At 41.8% G+C, this 21403-nt stretch overlaps 2 protein-coding genes across 3 annotated transcripts in view; one reads left to right on the top strand and one right to left on the bottom strand.

Moving 5' to 3' along the window:
* PLXNC1 (plexin C1) overlaps positions 1 to 15839 on the top strand; it is a 155148-nt gene extending 139309 nt beyond the window's left edge. Inside the window, exons 24-31 of the mRNA XM_016215211.2 lie at positions 3228 to 3282; positions 6221 to 6252; positions 6344 to 6451; positions 7613 to 7776; positions 9009 to 9156; positions 11928 to 12068; positions 12146 to 12220; positions 13379 to 15839. Of these exons, the coding sequence (XP_016070697.2) occupies positions 3228 to 3282; positions 6221 to 6252; positions 6344 to 6451; positions 7613 to 7776; positions 9009 to 9156; positions 11928 to 12068; positions 12146 to 12220; positions 13379 to 13483 (828 nt within the window). The 3' untranslated portion in view covers positions 13484 to 15839. The remainder of the gene's footprint in view (positions 1 to 3227; positions 3283 to 6220; positions 6253 to 6343; positions 6452 to 7612; positions 7777 to 9008; positions 9157 to 11927; positions 12069 to 12145; positions 12221 to 13378) is intronic.
* Positions 15840 to 16466: 627 nt separating this feature from the next.
* The window catches only part of CEP83 (centrosomal protein 83), a 100957-nt gene continuing 96020 nt past the window's right edge, over positions 16467 to 21403 (bottom strand). For both annotated transcript variants that reach the window (XM_016215233.2, XM_016215234.2), the window contains exons 14-16: positions 19943 to 20046; positions 18298 to 18487; positions 16467 to 17127 (exon numbers count right to left, since the gene is read on the bottom strand). In XM_016215233.2, the coding sequence (XP_016070719.2) occupies positions 17023 to 17127; positions 18298 to 18487; positions 19943 to 20046 (399 nt within the window). In that variant the 3' untranslated portion in view covers positions 16467 to 17022. The remainder of the gene's footprint in view (positions 17128 to 18297; positions 18488 to 19942; positions 20047 to 21403) is intronic.

The raw sequence follows: 21403 nt of genomic DNA, 5'->3' as shown, positions 1-21403 counted from the left end.
AGAGTATTGGCTCAACACTCAACGGCATGCATTTGGGATTCATTCTTTGACAGTTACCCAGAATGAATCACCAGCTTACTTTTATAAAAAGATACTTACTGGCTTTGAAACAGAGCACATCCAGGTCTTCCTGGGGAGGAATTCTGTAACTGTGTTCAGTCTCATAAAACTCAGTGTTGGAGGATTGCTAAGGGGTGCCTGCACACAGCATTTACTTTAATTGCATCAGATAGGGAGGAAAATTGAAAAATCAGCCAGAAAACAATGAAGGATTCACGGGGAAAGGAGATGATGTTTGGTAATAACAGCAGAGTCAAAGATAAGTGTTCAGAATCCTCACTCAAGACACCTCACAGGGACCTGATGACCCCAGCGAGCCCCTGCTCAGACCCTCTCCCCACAGGATGTCGAGAACACCAGCAGCTGGAGGCCTCTGGCCTAGCGGTAATGGCTGCCTGGACACAGCTGTCTGGACAGCTGTGCTCTGGGGCCTCTCCTGGCTGGCCCCCCCACTGTGTTCCTGCCTCTGGGGGTGCAACCTGAAGGAGATTAGGCCTGAATCCTTTGTGCTTGCTAAGCAGGTTTGCACACGCTGTTAACCAACATGTAGCAGGCCAGGAGAGAAATTCTCTTTCCACTTTTTTCCAAATTTGGGGGGGGGGGGGGCAGGTCCAAATGAGTATTAGAATTCAAAACAGACTTGGAGCTTTAGGGTGGAGGGGAAAGCACTTAGCTACTATGATATTCAGAAATGTCAGGGTTAATTCTCCCTCCACAGTCCCAAAAGGAAGATAAGGATTTCTGTAACCCTGATCTGCCGCCTCTTTTTGTGGAGCAGCCCCTCTGAGCAGTTTGCTTCTCCCAAGGATGGAGGCCGCCTCTGCATCTGAGCATCCAGTTCCCTTGAGGGGTGGGGGAGGGGGGCCTCTGCCTCTGGGTTCCCAGTCCCAAAAAAGCCTCAGGTGAGAACTCTCACCTCCAAAAGAGGCTACACACAGGCATTGCAATAGCGTGTCAATGGAGTAAAAGCATTCATGTGTCAAACATATACCTTTTAAATCTGTGGCAATTTTTTAACAGCTCTAATGAGATATAATTTATATACCATAAAGGTCACCTTTTTAAAGCATACAGTTCAATGGCTTTTGATAGATTTACATAGTTGAGTCGTCATTGCCATAATCTAGTTTTAGAACATTGTCATCACCCTAAAAAGAAACCTTGAACTCATTAGCAGTCACTCCTCATTCCTCTGACCCCTGCCTTAGGCAATTAGTAATCTATTTTCTGTCTGTAGAAATTTGCCTATTCTGGACATTTTGTATAAATGGGATCACACCATCGTGGTCTTCTGTGACTGGCTCCTTGCACTTATGTTTTTGAGGTTCATTCATATTGTGGCATGTGTCAGTACTCCTTTTCTTGCATGACAATTTTTTTTCCTTTTTTTTAAAAAATGTGTTTTTACTGATTTCAGAGAGAGGAAGGGAGAGGGAGAGATAGAAACATCAATGGTGAGAGAGAGTCACTGATCGGCTGCCTCCTGCACACCCTTCACTGGGGATGGAGCCAGCAACCAGGCCATGTGCCCTGACCGGGAATTGAACCCGGACCTCCTGGTTCATACATCAATGCTCAACCACTGAGCCATACTGGCCCAGGCTGTATGGCATTTTTTTTGTAGTATATTCATATAGTGGAGTAATAATACACAGTAATTATAAACAAACTGCTAGTAGCTGCAACTTGGATAAACATCACAGACCTTAATATTGACCCTGAGAAGCTGGACTCAAGAATACACACTGAACGACTCCATTTATATGAAGTTCAAGAGCACATACATCTAATCAATAGTGATGGAAGTTAGAAAAGGAAGGGGCCGTTATTGGCTGGAAAGGGATAATGGAGGTGCTTCTTAGGACCTGGAAATAGAATTTTACATCTTGATGTGAGTGGTGGTTACCCAGGTGTGTACTTCAGTGAACATTCCTTGAGCTGTACACTTTATATTTGTGAATGTTAAGTACTTTCCTGTAAGATATAGTTAAATTAAAATTTTTTATTTAAATGTGTACGCAATTTTTATGATTTTACAAGCTTCCTTTTAAAAACAGGATACAGCTGCATAAAAGAGAACAAATCCTAAGGGTACTGCTGATGAGTTATCACAAAGTGAGCTCCTCCTGTAACTGCCACTCTAGTCAGGAAATGGGACATGATGGGCCCCTCAGAAGCCCTGGCCCTCCTAGTTACCACCCCTCTTCCTCAAACCTCTCACATCATAGTTTTGACTTGCTTGAGCCCTACGAGAATGGAAGCGCACAGTATGCATTCCTTTGTGTTGGGCTGCTTTTGCTCAGCATCGCTGTGAGGCTCATCCATGGGACATGTAGCAATAATTTGCTCATTTTTATATATACATATTTTTTAATTTTAAAAAATGTACTTATTGACTTGAGAAACACATCGATTTGTTGTTCTACTTACTTATGCATCCACTGGTTGCCTCTTGTATGTGCCCTGACCAGGGATCAAACCCACACAACCTTGGCGTATGTGGACGATGCTCTAAGCAACTCAGCCACCCGGCCAGGGCTAATTTGCTTATTTTCATTGTTTTATAACATTTTGTTGTATGAACATACCCCAAAGTATTTATTCATTCTGTTGATGGTATTTGGTTTGTTTCCAGCATACAGCAATTGTAAGCAGTTTACTATCAGGATATGTTCTGATTTCTGTTGGGTATAACACCTAGATGGGAAATTGCTCTTTTGCAGGGTAAACTCCAGCTTTATATGCTAGTTTTTGAAAACCTGTTTCAGCATTTATAAATAAAGTAGGAACCTCAAAAGTGAAAGTAGCTCAAGTGTCTCTTGCCCCCAGGTATAGCTTCGCACAGCTTCGTCTTCCCTCTTCCCTCTTCCGGCGTGAAGCCACCTCCCATCGGTCCCGAAGCATCTGGGTTCCACCTTCTAGCGCTGGCCGCCCCGCATCTCATTGCCTTGTCTGTCTCCTTTACAGGACCGTGAGCTCCTTGAGGACAGTGTCTTCCTCATCATTATAGTTCCATCTTCTGGCACAGTGCCCAGGACATAGGAATTCTTGATAAATATTTGATTTAATAAGAGACTGTAAAATCCAGCCAGCCATTTAATTCCTGGGTAAAGGTGAGAAATACATTAAATTTTGAAAACTCATATATTTTTTATCTTTGCTTTCAGATATCAAATGGATCCACTATAAAAGTCTTTAAGAAGATAGCAAATTTTACATCAGGTAACCAACGTAATGTTAACCTTTGTTCTCACCCCACTTTATAAAGTATCGCCTTTTGCTTCTCTCAGACTTGTCACAAAATTGAGGTTGAGTAGTTGCCATGTAATTCTCTGGAAGCAGAGAAAAGCCATTTCCATCTCTTCCTAGTCCTGAGAACGCGAGCCCTGCCAGGGCAGGGAACTGGGAAGAGCCGCAGCCCGGGCAGGAAGCTGCTGCCTCTCGCCAGCCTGGCCCGGGCAGACCCTGAGCCTTCCGAGCCCCTCGCCAGCCCCTCAGCACCACGGGGCTGACGGGCGAGCGCCCTGCACGGTGGGGGAAGCTCGCAGACAACCCACAGCCCTGCAAGTGCTGAACAAACAAGATAACCTGGGAGCTTTTATGAGAAAGTCACTAGGCCTCTCTCAGCTAACTCTGCCTTCCTGGTAGCCTGGGGGCAGAGAACACTGTGACAGCCTTAAGAAAACCCCTGGGCCCAGTTCCAGCCAAGACAGCCAGCCCTCAGCCCTCAGCCCGGTTCTGGGCCTCACCCACAGGGCTCCTCTTTCACAGTCGGAGGTGGGGCTTCCTGATTCCTGAATTGAGTTTTAGGAGGCTGCCGGGTCCTACCACCTGGTCAGTACCGACAGGGAACGCTGGGCTCCCGGTGAGAGGGCAGTGTGGTAGGCCGTGGGACACTGTCCATCATTCCATCGGGCTGGGTGAGAGGAGCGCCTGGCACAGGCGCAGCGGCGTGCTTGTGTTGTACAGAGTGGAAGGAGTGTTTTAGGCTTCAAACACTGAGCCTGTTGCAGAGCTTGTTATTGGGGATCTTGTGTATAGATCGCTTCATTGGACCTCCAGGCAGTCGAGAGCCATTATTTTCCCCTCTCTCCTGCTGACCCTCCAAACCCCCTACCCCTCTATCCTTTCATCACCTCTGTCAAAAACCCAGCCCTGGATGAACCCAGCTGTTACCAGGGAGATGATGAGACCTCGGTTCTTGTCTTCTTGAGGGAAAGATTTCAATCACAAGACAAAGTGTAGCAAAGTAAGAATTTATTGGCCGTAGCAAAAATATACTTAGGACAGTGAAACAAGGAAGGGCTTAGCACAGAAGTAACAGGAGAGCCTAGGCTGGGCTGCTTTGAATCACCGAGAAGTCAGAGAAAAGGGGGGTTTGGAGACAGGTTCAGGGGGTAAACTTGGGATGAGCTGCCGTTGCCCACTGCTACCCTGGTTGCAAGTCTTCTGGGGTCCCTTAGAGGAAAGAAAGGGGGAAGGGAATGGTGCACACTGGGTGCTTCATCCAGAGCTTATTTATCTCTTTCTTGCTGGTGGAAATCTAAGGGGAGGTCTCAGGGGAGGGTCTCGGTAGCATATTCATCAGCTTTACAGGTGTGCTTTTCAGGGTCGTGGTCTCCACTGATTCGTCGGTGCCAGGGCAGGGGGTCAGCAGTTGATGTAGCTGGTCCTGAGGCAGCCATGGCATCACTTGTCTGGTTTTGCTACTTTTCTGGGCCTGGAGCTGAAATACAGCGGAGGCCTAGGTGTTATCTCTAGGGGGGTAAAGGTCCAGGGGGTCTAAACAGCATGACCTGTGATACGAAAATTCAGGGTTTCCAAACCTCATGACAAGCAATACGCTAGGGAGGAAAGGTTACCCTGCGGACAAGGTTCTTGTTTTCTAGTTTTGCCCCTTGCTAGACTATTTCCCTGGTGAGTTTCTGTACCTGGCCTGTTGTACTTGCTCTGCTCATGTCTAACTACCTATATGGTACCAGCAACTAGCCTTTCCTTAGCCTACAGCCAGGCAGCCGAGAGGAGAAAAGCAGTGACAGTGCAGCGGGAGTCCCTCTGCACTCCTGGTGCTCAACTTGCCCAGGGCCCTTAGCGATGCCTACTCACGCTGTTTCTCTAGGCATCTCATTCCACCCTTTCTCCTCAAAGCCGGTCCCACACAGCTCTCTTGACAGTCAGCAGGTGACTTATCTTTTACTTCACAGAGAAAACAGAAATCGAACTCCTTCAACATCCAGTGCCAAACCTACCCCCTACCCCCTACCCCCTACCTGCCGCTTCCTCCTCGCTTCCCCTGACGTCCTAGGGCCCAGCCAAGGCCCAGGTCCCCCCCGTGCTTTGGATCCCACCATCTTTTTGACCTTCTAGGCATTTTCACACCACCAATAATCTGTCACCTACACTTTCTTTTCCTCCTCTGGCTATCATAGTTTTTTTTACTAGTATTTCAAGTGTCTAGTCTCTCTCATCTTCAAAACAAAAAACCAATTCCTCTTTTCCCCCCATTTACCGCACAGCCACATTTCTTACAAGACCGCCCTCTTTCCCTGCTACCCTCCCACTTGCTCTGTGAACTGCATCTAATGGCCTTTCTTTCAGGTCCCAGAAGGGGTCAAGTTCCTTCTCACATTCCGACCTCTGCACCTGTTCCCCTTTCCCCACTTGCCTGGCTAGCTCTAGCATCCTTTCCTCAGGGAAACCTCCCAGACCAGGTTAGTTCCTTGTTAGATACTTTCCTGGCATGTGATTCTTCACAATCCTTATCACAATTACAGTTAAACAATTGTGTAATTAGTACATGAAATTCTCTCCTTGGCTAGGATGTGAATTCCGTTAGGCCGGGAAGTAGGTCTGTCTGATTCATTGCCAGATGCCTTGTAGCCCTTGCATGTAGTTGGTAATGATCAGCAGCAAGTGATCTTTCAGTCACTTTTCACACTTCCAGGGACAGGGAACCTGCTTTCCACTGCAGTACCTGGCCCAGTCTTCGCACTGTTCTTAAGATCTTAAGACAAAGCAAGGGGAGAATGTCGCTGTGAAGAGCTAAAGTAGAAGCGCTCAAGTAACCTCTTCCTAGCGCAAATGGGGCATTTTATGAGACCAGACAGCCCGAGGTTCTGTTTTTAATGGGCTGTTTTCTCTCCTTCTTCTCGGCTTTCAGACGTGGAATACTCGGATGACCACTGCCATTTGGTGAGTTCCGCCCTCTGCGCTCCCTGAATTGGATGCCTTCCGCACCAGGACCGCTTTCCTTGGGTAACACTGCTGCTCTGTCTCCCTTCAGATTTTACCAGATTCGGAAGCATTCCAAGATGTGCAAGGAAAGAGACATCGAGGGAAACACAAGTTCAAAGTAAAAGAAATGTATCTGACAAAGCTGCTGTCGACCAAGGTACATGCACTGCTCTGGAGCGCTTTCCCAGAAGCGCTGGGGGTGTATATGTTTGACTTAATTTCCACTGAAGTGTGAAAATGTTACAAATCCCTTGTGCCTTCTAGCAAAGCAAAATGAAAGTTAAATCATAAACACTTCCTACCCCCCCCCTTTATTTATAAACTGCAAAGATAATAGCACTTTACAAATTTCTCCTGTAACATCTTCAATCAGGGATTTAATATTGTTCCCAGTCCTTCCTTTAGCCACCAGTTCACTATTGTTTTTTAGGTTGACAGCATAATTACTCCTTTTTGTTTGTTATTATGGATGAGCAATAAAACTCTCTCTTTGAATTGCAAATAAAATGGGGGGGGGCGGTCAGTGACTATAAACCGAGTAAATCTTACTGATTTTTCTTTTTCATTTTAAAATTAAGAATTCTGTTCACATATAAGTGTTACTTGTGAAAGTCAGTGGAATACCAAATTGGGAGCAAATTTTACTTTATCTGGCTTTTAGTGGGATTAGCAGAAGTCTGTGGTGATCCCTTTTTTCTGAAATGACTGGCAACATAAATGCTATTGTCCAGACCTGGGCCCGTCTCCTGCTGGGCCAGCCTCTTCAGCTTATAGCAGCATCTGCATGGAGCTTAGATTTGTTTAGTGGGCAGAGGACAGCCAGAGCCTCTTGATTTTCTCATCTGCCCCACAGAGCTCTGCCTATTTGGTTTTTATAAAACACTCAAATGCTTCAGAAAGTACACAATAAAACCCCATGACAGAAATATATGCAACAGGATATTCTGGGGACAGAGCAGCATCACTTGAGTTTTTCCAGGCTGACGGTAACTTATAAAAGCTAAACATCCGTGGTTTCTTGGTTTATGAATACAGCCCCACAACTGGCATCCCAACTGCTAGAGATTTCCTCTCGACTAAACAGTGTTGTTATCAGCAAGAGCCTTCTGAACCAAATCTAAACCCTTGCCTGGTTTCCAGGACCGCTGCCCTGTGCTGCAAGTGCTGGCCTCGTTTGACAGTTGTACATACTCTTCAGCTTGCTTGGCTCTGTTTTGCAGATCATTTTATATGAACTTGGATTTCATTTTCCACCATGTTTTCAGAACCACTCCCCTATTTATTTTAATCTCCTAAGCCGATGTTCTGTGTCCTCCAGGTGGCAATCCACTCTGTGCTTGAAAAACTTTTTAGAAGCATTTGGAGTTTACCCAACAGCAGAGCCCCGTTTGCTATCAAGTACTTCTTTGACTTTTTGGACGCCCAGGCTGAAAACAAGAAAATCACCGATCCTGACGTCGTGCATATTTGGAAAACAAACAGGTGAGAACTTTAGGTGATTACTGACTGTGTTCAAGAGCCTGGGACAGAATCTTAACTGGAAGGAGGGTGTGGACAGTTAGAGGATTCATTTATCCCAAGAGCAGAGTCTTCGGCTTGAGAGGCTATGTTGGCAAAGCAGTTTCTTGCTGTTACTATTTTAAACAATAAACAAAACCAATCTTATACAGAGCACCCTGTTCTTTAGGATAAAATAAACAAACTCCATTGTCTTCAATGCATGAAAAAGATTTTGTTCTTTAAAACAAGTTTAGCTGGACCTGCAAAAGATGAGAAATTAATATTTTGTGGTTTTATCATAGTTTTCCAGTAGAGAACTCTTATTTATCCCTCAGAGAATGAATCATTTTGCAATTTCCAAGCTGTCTGTCTATACTCCGATTCTGTATAGAAAATTTCTGCTTTTATTTAATCAAACGCAGTACTCAGATACCATGAGAATTAGCCAAAGGGTTGTGTTTTATTTTGTGTTTTAACATTTTATCCTAAGCTGAGGCAAGGCTCAGGCCAGGGGTCAGAAGCCCCACAGCGATGAGGACACGTGAGCCAGGTCTTTACAGAAGTGAGAGCATGAACCATGAGACTATCTGGGACGAGAGAGTTCCCGGAAACCGGCCGACTAAAGCCAAGGTCCTGAGGCGCGAGCTGGCCTGGCGCGCGGGAGCAGCAGCGAGAAGGGCACCGGGTTAGGATGAGCGAGGGGAAGGGCAGCCGGCCAGGGCCCAGCCCCCCACCATGCCGGGGTCTTATCGGAGGAGGGGAGCCCGCCAGGTGTTGAGCAGAGGAGACATGACCTGGTTCTGCGGTGAGGGTGGCTGGTAGTTTTGGGAGAAACAGCTGTCAGGAGCCAGGAGGTAATAATCCAGGTGAGAGGAGATGGTGGCTTAGGCCAGGGTGTAGCACTTCGGGCGAGAAGAGGTCAGCTCTGGGGGTCTGCTGAGATGTTCTCTTTGGCGGTCATCATCTGATATAACCAGGACTGTCTGGAGAGTCTGTCTGGTCAACTCCACCTTCAGACTTCTCCTCCAGCCCTCCCTGCTGAGTGAGGCTGCTGTCTGCTGCTTAGTGTTTGGCAGAGCAGACGTGCAAACTTCAGTAACAGAGACAAACACGCCCATTTACAGACTGATAACGCACCCGCGTCATACGAGTGGGGGAGCTTGCAAAGAAATCTCTCTCTCTGTCTCTCTCTCTGTCTCTCTCTCTCTGAACAGCCTTCCGCTTCGCTTCTGGGTAAACATCCTGAAGAACCCCCAGTTCGTCTTTGACATTAAGAAGACACCGCACATAGACGGCTGTTTGTCAGTGATCGCCCAGGCATTCATGGACGCATTTTCTCTCACGGAGCAGCAGCTCGGGAAGGTAAGGCCCGGCTCTAGTAGTTCCTGTATGTACTCCCATAAGTCTGAAGCACTCTTTCTTGTAAACATTCAAATAATAAACAATTGGTCTAAATCACACCAGCTAAAAAGAAATAGTCAATGATGTCACTGAAAATTTGCTTTTTAAAATCTGTCCCATTTATTTCTATTTTAGTCTAAATGAAAACAAAATAGTTGATTATCCCAACACTACTGCACAACTCTTTACAGCAAAATATAGAACATTCTGCAGATACTAATAAACTATACATTCAAAGTGTGAGACTACTGAAATTGACCCAAATTAATGCCATTTAAATATACCTAAAAAGAGTCTACTTGAAAATCTTACCCAAGATTTCTAACATTTGTCAGTTTATAATTAAAAAACATCAATATGGTTTTTACTATGGTTTTCTTTGCTGAGCAAAAGCCCTAAGAAAGCAAAAAAAAAAATAAAACTACAGAGCAGCCCAGCCAGCATGGGTCAGACGTTGAGCCTCGATCTGTGATCCAGGAGGTCATGGTTCAATTCCATCAGGGCCACGCCCAGGTTGAGGGCTTGATCCAGTGGGGGGCCTGGGGGAGGCATCTCATCAGTGACTCTCTCACATCATTGATGTTTCTCTCTCTCCCTTCCTCTCTTTGAAATCAATAAAATAAAAAAAAATACAGAGCAAACTTTGAAAGAGATGTTTTGGTCCTACTCAAGCCCTCCAAAGTATATTAAACTGAGCGATATCTGTACCTAGTGGATTTGAGAAAATCTTCTGAAGCTGAGCAAGGCTCTCGGGTAGGAGTTTGAGTGCCTGGAATGAGGTGTGAGCGATGTTTCGCAGGTGCTTCAGATCCTAGTCTAAATCTAAACTCGCCATCACCCGGCATCTACAAAACAAACCTGTGTTTACTTTTGTCTCCCTAAGGCTGCCTAGGCTCTCAAGGTAGAATCCTCAGCATTATCTTCGACCCCTCCCTCCCTCAGGAAGGAAGGAAGAGGTTCCTTCTCCCAACCTCTCTCCCCAGGTGGTTACTACCCGCTTCGGTCTCTAAAATGTCTGTCCCTTTCTTCTCAACTCTCTGCCCCGTCCCTCATCTCCTCTCCACTGGGATAATCACCTCCTAACTGGTATCCTTGCCCTGGCTGGCTGCCTCATCTCCCCAACTTTTCCTTTTCATGTGTCTCAGGTTATTTTTCTAAAACACAAATCTAATCTTGTCAGTCTCCTGCTTAAAACATTGTAAATACCTCCCATTACCTTCCATGGCCCTTCTGATTGGGCTCCAAGTCTCTTTCCTGTCCTCCTCATATTCTCGTACATTCCATACAACTTCTACGCTACAGCTTTTACTTTTCCCAAGTTTACTGTGAACTTGTTTTTACACCCCTTTGCTCACCTCTTCCTGTCTCATAACCCAAGTAAAATCCTACTTATTCATTTACCAGCATTTCATTCATTCCACTTGATTTCTTAATATGTACTAGAAATCATAGGACCCCCAGGTCAGCCTGAATATATCTTTGTAAACTTGGTCCTGATGTAGCTCCCACACTTTCATCATTTGACCCATAAAGTTCTTAGTACACAACACACTGAAAGATACTTAAATGCCTATTTATTCAAAGTAAAAATTGTCTTGGCTTATTGATTACTTAATATGTTCTTGAATCCTCACAAGAACCACATAAGGTAGATAATAGTACTCATTTTACAGATGAGGAAACTGGATGTTCTGAGAGGTGACAAGTCTTGCCTAAGATCACACAGTTATGATCCCTGATTTGCCCGATCCTGTGGTCCTTTTCTTTACTCTCCACTCTGCTACTGATTACTGGTATCATAGTAAGCACTGTGTAAGTTTGTCTTCCCAACTAGATTGTAAGCTTCTAAAGACCAGGTACCAGTCTTCCTCATCTTTTTACACAGTGCCTGCCTAACTAAAATTTTAATGAATGATTGCATGATTTGTGGGCTCTACTTAAACTTGACAAGTGAAAAACATCTCAATCTAGCCATCCTTCAGAATTATTCAAGCCACTGCTGTGGCCATTCAAGCCATCAGTACATTTTCAAAGGTACTAGGGCAGTGGCCCTATTATTAACTCATCTATCTTCCCTGAGTAGAATTTTTTGTGTGAAAAAGAATGACTTTTAAAATAAAATCACTTATTTTTAAAATATCCGTTATAATTACATAAAAACATTCAAACTGCCAGGGAACTTTTGCAAAATCAGCTATCAGATCCCCAAGTACTAATGACCATGTGCTTCCCTGAAGACACTGGGAGATCTTTCTATTAAACAGGACAAGCAGAAAAGTCCATCGCTGCCAATCACTTACCACTTTCATGGTTATATAAAGGGCTCAATCAGACCTACAATCAAATCTTTTATAAATGCCAAAATCCACTGGTGGGTGAGATGACAGCAAATGTTTTAATTCAGGCTTTTTACAGCCATTAGAAGGGAAGTATGATTGAAATAAGTTCCATTGTTACCGTAACTCAAATCATGCACAAATAATAATTTTAGTTCTTTTACGAGAGGAAGGCAGAATATATTAGCATTTAATCTGCCTGAAAATAATAGTGACTCACCAGAGCTCTCTGGATAGCAGTCACTCACTCAGCGAACACTGGGGAAGGCCTGCTGCATGGCAACACGTGGCCAGGAGGGAGCAACAGAGGCGGGGTGCAGCTGCATTACTACTGCTACACGTTCCCCAGGGTTTTTCACTCTTTTGGTGATTGTTGCTTTTATTTTTATTTTTTAGGAAGCACCAACTAATAAACTTCTCTATGCCAAGGATATCCCGACCTACAAAGAGGAAGTAAAATCTTATTACAAAGCAATCAGGGACTTGCCTCCATTGTCATCCTCAGAAATGGAAGAATTCTTAACTCAGGAATCTAAGGTATGGTTGGAAAGTTACTTCTTTTTATTAAAAAAAAGTTGTCTGAGAATCTCTCAACAAGCCTTTCTCTCTTTAAGAAACATGAAAATGAATTTAATGAAGAAGTGGCCTTGACAGAAATCTTCAAATACATCATAAAATATTTTGATGAGGTAAGATTTTAAATTACATTTACAAAAATTGATATGAACCAGTCACCAGGACTTGGTTCTGAAGCATTCGCTAGGTCTCAGGATGGCTCTGGCATCCCACCTGGCCAGAAGCGGGAGGCCTGGAGCCCGTCCGAGGGGGTCCTGGCACCACGCCAGCCCCTGCACATGCCGCTGTCCCTCTTAGTTTTATGCTGCTCACCTTTGGACCGGCCTGAATTTACGTTTGAGTTCATGGGGCCGACAGCCACACTGACTCAAGTTAACTCTCATGAGTAAGTAGTGGTCCTATTAAACGGGGCCAGCTTATGCTTGATTGTAATCTGCTAAAATGAAAGCTGAGCTTGTTAAATCACCTAGATTCTGTATTCAATAGTTATATGAAAGTATGACATTTTTCTAACTTAAACTATTTCAATAAGCCATTCTCAATGATTAATTCTCCTTAATCTGGATTTTTTTCTTTGGGAATTCAGACAGACAGTCATCAGATGTGTTGTTTCCAAATATATGTTAATTCCCCCTTCCCTGATTCCCCCCCACTCAGTCATGCTGGGACAGGCTATCCATGTCAATGGTGAGAATAGCTCACCAATTCCATTTGCTACTTGAAGATCAAGTGAAGAGCTAAGGTAGGGTAGAGGCAATGAGTTCCTTAAACACGATAAGCATCCCTCTTTCCAGGGGTCAGGGGTAGAAGGGAAGCACTGGGGAGGGGAGGGGAGGGGAGGGAGGGAAGAGGAGGGTCTAGACTGCCCAGGATGGGAGGGGAGGGAAGAGAAATATCCATCTCTGACCAGGATGCCCCTGCCTGCTGCATTTAAGAAATACTTGCCTGCATGTTGGCTGCCCAGAAATGCTTGCTGTGCTTGGAATGGCTGTGACATAATGCATAAAATAGGGCCTTGGAGGTCTGGCCCCGTATTTGTAAGCAAACAGTTGGTATTTATTGCGAGTTTCTATTTTAAGCCAAAGTATTGTTGATCCTGTGATAATGACTTAGCAAAACAACTTGCAAAGTGAGTATGTAAATGATTGAAAATGTTGGCATCTGCTTCATACAGCTTTTACCACTCACAGTATCAGGAATGCAAAAGAAAAAAACAGAATTGTAATGCTAAAAACCACAATATCTAAAATAACTGTTCTGATTGTCAACAGATTCTAAATAAACTAGAAAGAGAACGAGGGCTGGAAGAAGCTCAGAAACAACTCTTGCATGTAAAAGTCTTATTTGATGAAAAGAAGAAATGCAAGTGGATGTGAGCACTCTGGGGCCTGGCTTAACCTGGCAAAGTTCTTCAGACGACTTGGGAGCAAAATGGCTGCTTGAGCTACTCTGTGTCGTTAATTTTTTAAGTTTGCACATAGGTTCCACTTTGAGCACCGTCTTTAAGAGACCAAGGCACATGCACAGCTTTTAGAAAGCATACCAACTACTGTGCCTGTGTGTATACTGTGGGAACCCTTCTGTAAATAGAGCTGAACTGGTTGTTGCAAACAGCCTCCTTGTTTACAGAGAATACAGGGCCAGTAAGCAAATGTCAGTATTGTAACTACAGTCTCCACTTAAGCACAATGATATAAGTGGTTTTGTTTGAAAACTACAGTTATGTAGCACTTGTGACTACACTGCACCTTTGCAGAAAAGGGACACTGTCGGTGATCAGAGCAAAATGTGAAATGAGTCATTTGGAAACAAGGTGGAGGTGTTAGGGCAACCTTGAGGATCTGCAGCATTGAAAGTTTCCTCAGTAGTTCTTGGAAAAGCTGGTTGCAGAATTTGGTAGTGTGTACACTTAGCATTTGTGAGTGTGTGTGTGTGTTTTTAAACCAAAAACTAACAGTGTTGCAACATTGTTGAAAGGGCTGTGTTTTTCAGTGGTCACCAACTGCACTCCATCAAACTCACCTCCATTTCACTAAGGAGCTCTAAAGCAAGGAGCATGAGTAAGCTTTATTTATAGGCAACAGCATTTTATCCAGATACTTTGTCTTAAGGTGTGTTTCTTTCATTTTATTTTCCCAAACTAAATGTATTTGGTAGTGGGCATGTTGGATGTGTAAGAAAAAACATTAGTTTATCTCTAAAAACTTTGATCAGATCTGTGGAAGAATAACTCACTCCCCTAACCCTACATTTCTGTACTAGTGTCTCCTTGCTTTAGAGTTCTGGTGAACCCTGTGGTTATAAATACTTGTGTGTGATTAAAAAAAAGATACATTTTACATTTCATGAAATTGCTGTTCACACTGGAGTATTATATATGAATATATATATTTGAGGCCCAAGGCCTGGAAAATATTAGTATAAAACTTGGTATCTTAGTCTATGTACTTTTTGAAAGTATTCCTCACAAGAGAAAGAATTAAAAATGCTCATTTTATTCATGCCTTTCTTTTTAAAGAATTCCCTATCCAGTTACACTGTAGTTTTATTGCTGATTTTTTATTCCTGAATTTTTGCTGCTCATGACCAATTTTAATACCACTGTGTTTTCCTTCTAGTAAATCAGAAGTAAAAAGTGTAATTGGGAGCTCTCAAACTTTCCTTGTGGCACCTTTTACCCTTGGTGCTCCAAATCCCAGACTGAGGAAAGAAATTTTTTCAAGTAGCAAATAAAACATTGATCACACATTCCTTAAAATCATTTACCAACACCGTATGGGATATCAGGAATTAATGTGAATTTGTTTTAGATAAATGCAATTTATTTTGCTTCTCAATATCTGGTAGAGAGGTGATACCTCAACAAACTGATCAGAGAAAATAAGCAGTTATTGCCCTGATAGGTACCTTCCCAATCCCATCGCTTTTGACCATTGTCTGTCCAATGGACACACCTCAAAACTACTACCAAATAGGTTACTTACAAGAATAAAGGTAAGAGGTCTGGCCCCCATCTAAGGCTGCTACAGTCTTGATGTGAAGGCGTGCGTCAGAGAACAACAGGAGAGTTGAGAGCCAATGGTAGGAGAGTTGCCCAAAAGCCTTCCCCTTCTTTAGGGTACAGAAATGCTAAGAAAACTCAAAGGAACAGCTCCAGCTTTATCTGACTACTTAGTAAAAGCTACACAAGGATGTCCCCGTCCAGCTCTCTGGCACAGGAGTCCTGTGTGGAGATTCACCTCCTCTTCCAGGGACTGTGCTGCTGGGAACTTTGGGCAAGTCACTTACCTCTTTGTGCCTCAATTTCTGTATATTTCAATCCTACCTCACTGAGGTGGTGTGAAGATTCACTAATGTATGTAGCGTGTTTGTCAATCCTCCAGTGAAAAGCACTATCTAGATCACATTTTTGGATCCCATCAGCCAAACGCAGTAAATGGCCAAATTAGATGTGTGCTGAAGACAATCAGTCACTGGGTCTATATTAAACAGCAAGAGAAACAAACAGCAAACAATTTATATTTTCAAGTTTCTTTGCCTATTTTTTGGTGCAAAACCATTTATAATTTTTTTTTTCCTAACACTAGTGTCTACAGCAGCATTTAAAGTTTAATTCTGTTACCTTTTCCGTATTAGGGATTTAAAGTCTATTTCTTGTATACCTGACTGAAGCTGTTCTTGGAGATGAATGTTTTAAATGTCTATATCCAAAAATAAACATTTTGATGTAAATATGGACTGTTCTTGTCTTTTTTTCCTTCAAGTCTTCTAGTTATAATAGATTTTTTTTCATTCAAAGTAGCTTCAGGGAAATTACTTATTCTTCAGAAACAAGATGTCACTGTGCACTCTGTGAATAAGCAGCTGTATTATATAGTAAGTAAATCTCATTTCTTCTAAATGATGCTAAGGGCAGCTCAATTACATTGCTAGCCTCCAATATCAATTTAGACTCTTGATCGTGAAGCCTCCTGGATAATGGACTTTTCACTTGGTTTGGCAGACTTGAGCTTTGCCTTGTTGATATGAAGTTATTCCAGCAGAATTCCTTTAAAACACGATGTTACATAAAAAAGCAAATGATGGCACACTTAGGGATACACAGAAATAAAACATTTATAGTAATTTGGTTAAATCCAAAGCAGTGGGAGGCAAAGTTAAATACCAATGGTACTTCTTTTAAAGAGACCCCACTGGGTTCAGGTTTTACAATGAATGGCTCTTGTTTTTATAAAGCCACAGGATTTAATTATTTGTTCTTTGTTCTTTTCTAATTCAAAAGTGGAAATCAGTAAGATCTTCTACATTGCTAAATACACACTGTAAGGTTGAAAAAAATCAAACACAAGACAATATAGCTAGATAGAAAAATAGTTAAGCTCTTTAATAAATTATGTGAACACAGGTTTTAGAAAAGGTAGTGTTATATAGATATCTTTAAGTTTTATTTTTTATGCTGACTTTTAAATTGTCATCTATTTTCAAGAACTAGAAGTTTGTAACTCTTGTATATAATAAACCAGAAAATGGTCTATTGACCCCGTTATTGCCAAGCATCTAAAGTCGAGGAAGAAGAAATTTAACATGTGCATATTTCAGGCAAAATGCTCTCAAAATTGAACAAAATAAAATTAATTTTAAAATTTGATCCCCCAACTAAATTAGTTCCTTTTATTTATAACATTCTCAAAGGGTTGTCAATAAATACTCTAAATATCTCTGAAGCTATTTTAATGCTTCATCATTGGTATAATCCTAAAATCCTGACTTGCATACAATACAGCATGCAGCTGGTACCTTTTCTTGAGGCAAATTCAAGGGTTTTGGCAAACAGTAATAAAGCATCTAAATGCCACATATGTTAAAACTTCAAGCTTTATTGAGTCACTGATTTCATCCCTTTTCTCCAAAAACATCATTCCCCAGGCGAACCAAGTTCCTCTAGTTGTCTTCTTTGTGTTGTTTCTAGTTCTTCTAGTCTTTTACGAAGTAGAGAGAGTTCCCTTTGATGTTGTTCCTCCTTAAAAGCACAGAAAAAAAGAGAAAAAATGCAGAAAAGGCTCAGAAAGAGAGACTTAGAAAAACTGGTGGAAAATAAGTTGGGCAGCAGCCTCAGTCCTCTTTTATTCAGGCCTACACACCTGGCAAGGAAAGAACAGTGCCGCACGGGCCAGACTACTCACTGCCTTGCTTCTCTCCTGCTCCAGCTCCAGCCTTAAAGCAAAGCCCAGATCGATCCTTCTCTAGGTGTAAAATCCACCAGGGAGTGAATCAAATACTCACGCAGGACCTGCATACTTATTTGACAACTTTCTAATAAGATAAGTTTATTAGCATTTTATTAAAAACAAAGCACTCGGTCTGAGATTCAATTCTGTGACTAAAATATTACAGCATTATAAAATGTAATTACTTAGTGATAGTTCATCTTCTGGAAATCATCCAACCAATTTGATTCCTTCAGTATCTCAAGGACCTAATACAGTAGAATTAGCCCAGGTGATGGAATCAGACAGACATGTTGAAACTCAAGTTTGTCAATTATTAGCTATAACCTTAGGGAAGTCATTTCACCTCTCTCCCAGTTTTCTCATCTGTAAATTGAGAACAATAATACCTTTCCTCAAAGCATTTTTCATTAGGATTAAATAAAATATTGTACAGAAAACACAGAGTGCGGTACAACATTAGTAAATGCTCACTAGTAGTCAGCACTATACGAGTGAGCTACACACTCTGGATTACTCGAACACTCACCAGTCAAGTTCCTTCTTTTATCCTCACCAGAGGATATGTTACTGATTTTAGAAAGAGAGGAAGGGAATGGGGGGGAAGGGGGGAGAGAGAGAGATGGGAGTGAGAAACATCGATCAGTTGCCTCCCATACCCACCCCGATCCAGGATCAAACCTGAAACCTAGGTATGTGCCCTGACCAGAAATCAAACCCGAAACCTCCTGGTGCACAGGTCAACGCTGCAACCAACTGAGCACCCGACCAGGCCAGCTCCTCTGAAACTGCTTAACGGGAGATTTTACTCCAGCACCATCACTAGCGGATAGAATAGAGTGATATGCACTTTGCTTCTCAGCAAATTTCTGTTAAAGATTTGAGTCTTTAACTCTGTACTTAAACAGGTAAAAATCTTACAGAAATGTAGGCCTAACTTCCCCGAAAATAAATGTTCTTACCTGCATATGAGGAGGAAAAGCCAGTTCCATGCCGGGAACCATGGTTGATGGCTGAAAGCTGGCAGGATTGACGGGTGCTGTTGGAGGCATGTTAGGAAGCAAAATTAAACTTCGAAATTCATTATGTCTTCTCTGTATATCCTTCAGTCTTTTCTGAAGCCTTGTATATTCTTCAAATGGAACATTTTGTCTTGAAAAGAAAAAAAGTGTTTCTGTGCTTTAATACAGTTGCATTCTATTGACAAACAGTATGGTTCGCAGAAGTTTGAATAGGAAGAGGATTTCTAAATTATAAGGTTTAACTGAATATAATATACATAAATATCTGTTTATCAAGAAAGATAAACAGAAATAGGAAATGACATCTTAATTATATGTATTATTGTTACCCTACATTGCAGGCTATCAACTTATTTTAAAGTTTTATTTGCAATTAATAAAACATCTTTTGGTATTCTTATTTTCATTTCCACTCCACTCCTCCAACTCATGAATTCTGAAACTAAAAGTAGGCAACAAACACAAAGGATGCAGAAGGAATCAAACAGCAATACAAAAACATGAGGTCAAATCTTACGAAATTGCCATTTTTTAGGGGAACTATGGTCAAGTATAGGGAATTTCACATTGTTCAACCTAATTTTTAAAAATATAGCTAGTGACAAAAGTGCAGCTCCAACTCTAGGGGGAAAATGACGTGGATAAAAAGCTAACTTTTCAGGCCTTGACAAATCATCTTTTTGGACATGAATTTTCTGACATCAATCACATCAGTAATCAAATAGAGTTTCAAAACCACTCAGGGTTCTGGATGATCTGTGCCACAGCTGCCCAGTTTTGAATTGATAATATTTTAAAGTTAACAGGAAAGAGGTAAGTTGAATTTTGTTTTAGAATGAATTTGGTGGTATCTTACTTTGGAACAGAGTATTATAAAGTTGGCATTCAATTCCACGGTCTAGAAACCTCTTGGTTGTTATAAAACAACGGTTCACATTTTGGTAATTATATGCAAGAAGACGAGGGGACATTATAAAACATCACTGCTTGATATTATAGGCAATTTCCATTACAGAAAAGTCTGATGCTGTCTCAATGCGGAAGGCTACCACTAATTAGCTGAATTTGCAGGTTTTCTTATTAACTTGAATCAAATGGGTCATATAAGGCCACTACCACTTACTTAATATGGTAAATCTCTGCTCAAAAATGCTAATGATGCAGATTACTAGCTGTGCTTCGATGTAAATGAAAAACCACAAGTTACAGCCCAGTAATATTTTACCATACCAAATCAAAACCTGATCTTTGATTCAAAGTTGTAGCAACAATTTTAGTACTATGCAATCACTACAATTGTCCAAACAGCAAGAACACACCACCCCTGGCTACCAAGGCCAGTGACCAACCTTTCCTACCAGTCCCAACTATGACGCAACACTGGCAAGTGTTAGATACCTTTTGGTTTAAAGGAACATTCAGTCCAGGGAAAAGAAAAACAGAATAATAAATTAGGAGTATAATGAACAGTTTTAGAATTCTTTTAAATGTATATTTTAAAAGAAAACAGTGCATTATGCCCAGAAATCAAATTCTAAAATATCAAAATAACCACGTGGGGTATATATACACACAAACACATTACCTATTTAACACCTGATTTTCTGTTTCCAATTCTTCTCTCTTTGCCTCCAAGACTTCTACTTTCTCCTGCATTCTCTTCAGTTTGTTTTCATGAAGAGATTTTCTCTAGAAAGAGAAATAATATGACCAAGTGTGTGAATACAGTTTCTTTCCTATTTGAACAAAACTATATAATAGTGAATATTTTACTCACCAAAACAATTTTATTTAGAGAGGAGGATTTTTAGTCACTTACTAGGAACCAAGATTAGCAGACATGATTCTTACTGAAAATTTCAATGATGATAAGACACTGATCCACCTCATATCCTCAATGTGACAGACAGAACTATTACGAGTACCAAACAAGAAAACCGGTGTCAGTAACTAAATTGCTGCAAAAACAAACCTAAAATGGGAAGGAGTCAAACTTTCCCAAAGAGTTTGCCTGTAACCTGATAGGAAATCATGAGCTCTTCGATTTCATAGAAGATACCACGTGTTTAAAAAAAACTAAAACAAAATTCAAGTTAAAAGCATAATTGCGATTCATAAATTGCTACCAAAGCAGCAAATTAAAGGATCAGAAAGTTAACATAGATTATGAGTGCATGTCCAAAAAAAAAAAAAATTAAACTTTACAAAGGGAAATTTTCTAATCATCTGGAAAAACCCACATCTACTGTAATAGCAGTATATGAAAACAAGTAAGACTTTTTTCAGCTTTATAAAACAGGTGGTGTTTTCTCAGGAAAACACCTATAAATGTTGTACATCCTTTAGTAGCTACAGATCCTTTAGGTATTTTTTTCTTAACTTTTGTTTTATTGCAGCATAACAGGCTTACAGAAGAATGCACAGAACATAAATTAAGGCAAAATGTAAAACCACAAAGCAAATGCTGGCATTATTACCTCATAGGCCAACAACACGGCTAAACCAGAGGCGCCCCTCCCTCCCTCCTGTCAATCTCTATCTCCTGTCCTCTGCAAAGGTAACCTACTAATTCACTTCCAAAGCTAGTTTAGTTTTGCCTATTTTTGAACCTCATGTGTACATTCTCTTACAAACAGCTTTTTTCTTTCACTCAATATTGTGAGAATTATTTATGCTATTGCTTACAGGTATAGTTCGTACACTGCCGCGTACCGTGTTCTGATGAATATACAGTTGTTATACTTACCCAGTGCACGGTCCAGGTCATCGTGGTTACAGCTAGCTGGGAACTGCCTGCTGTGACATCCCTCCTCACGCTTCCCGCTGCTTCCCGTCCGCCACCCCGGAAGACCACCTTGGTGCCCCTGCCCTCTGCTCTGGCAAAGGAACCCCTCTTCTGTTCTAAACCACAAGTATACATTTATACCTTTATGGGTAATTTATTACTCTGCCTATCCATCCAACCACCCATGTCAGAGAAAAACCATACAGTATATACTCTTTTGTATCTGGGTTTTTGTTCAGCACTTCATCTACATGAATACAC

The sequence above is a fragment of the Miniopterus natalensis genome, chromosome 2, assembly GCF_054644295.1.
Source record: "Miniopterus natalensis isolate mMinNat1 chromosome 2, mMinNat1.hap1, whole genome shotgun sequence".
In the NCBI taxonomy this organism is placed as follows: domain Eukaryota; kingdom Metazoa; phylum Chordata; class Mammalia; order Chiroptera; family Miniopteridae; genus Miniopterus; species Miniopterus natalensis.
The sequence above is the reverse complement of the archived record's forward strand: the minus strand, read 5'-3'. Positions and strand labels throughout refer to the sequence as shown.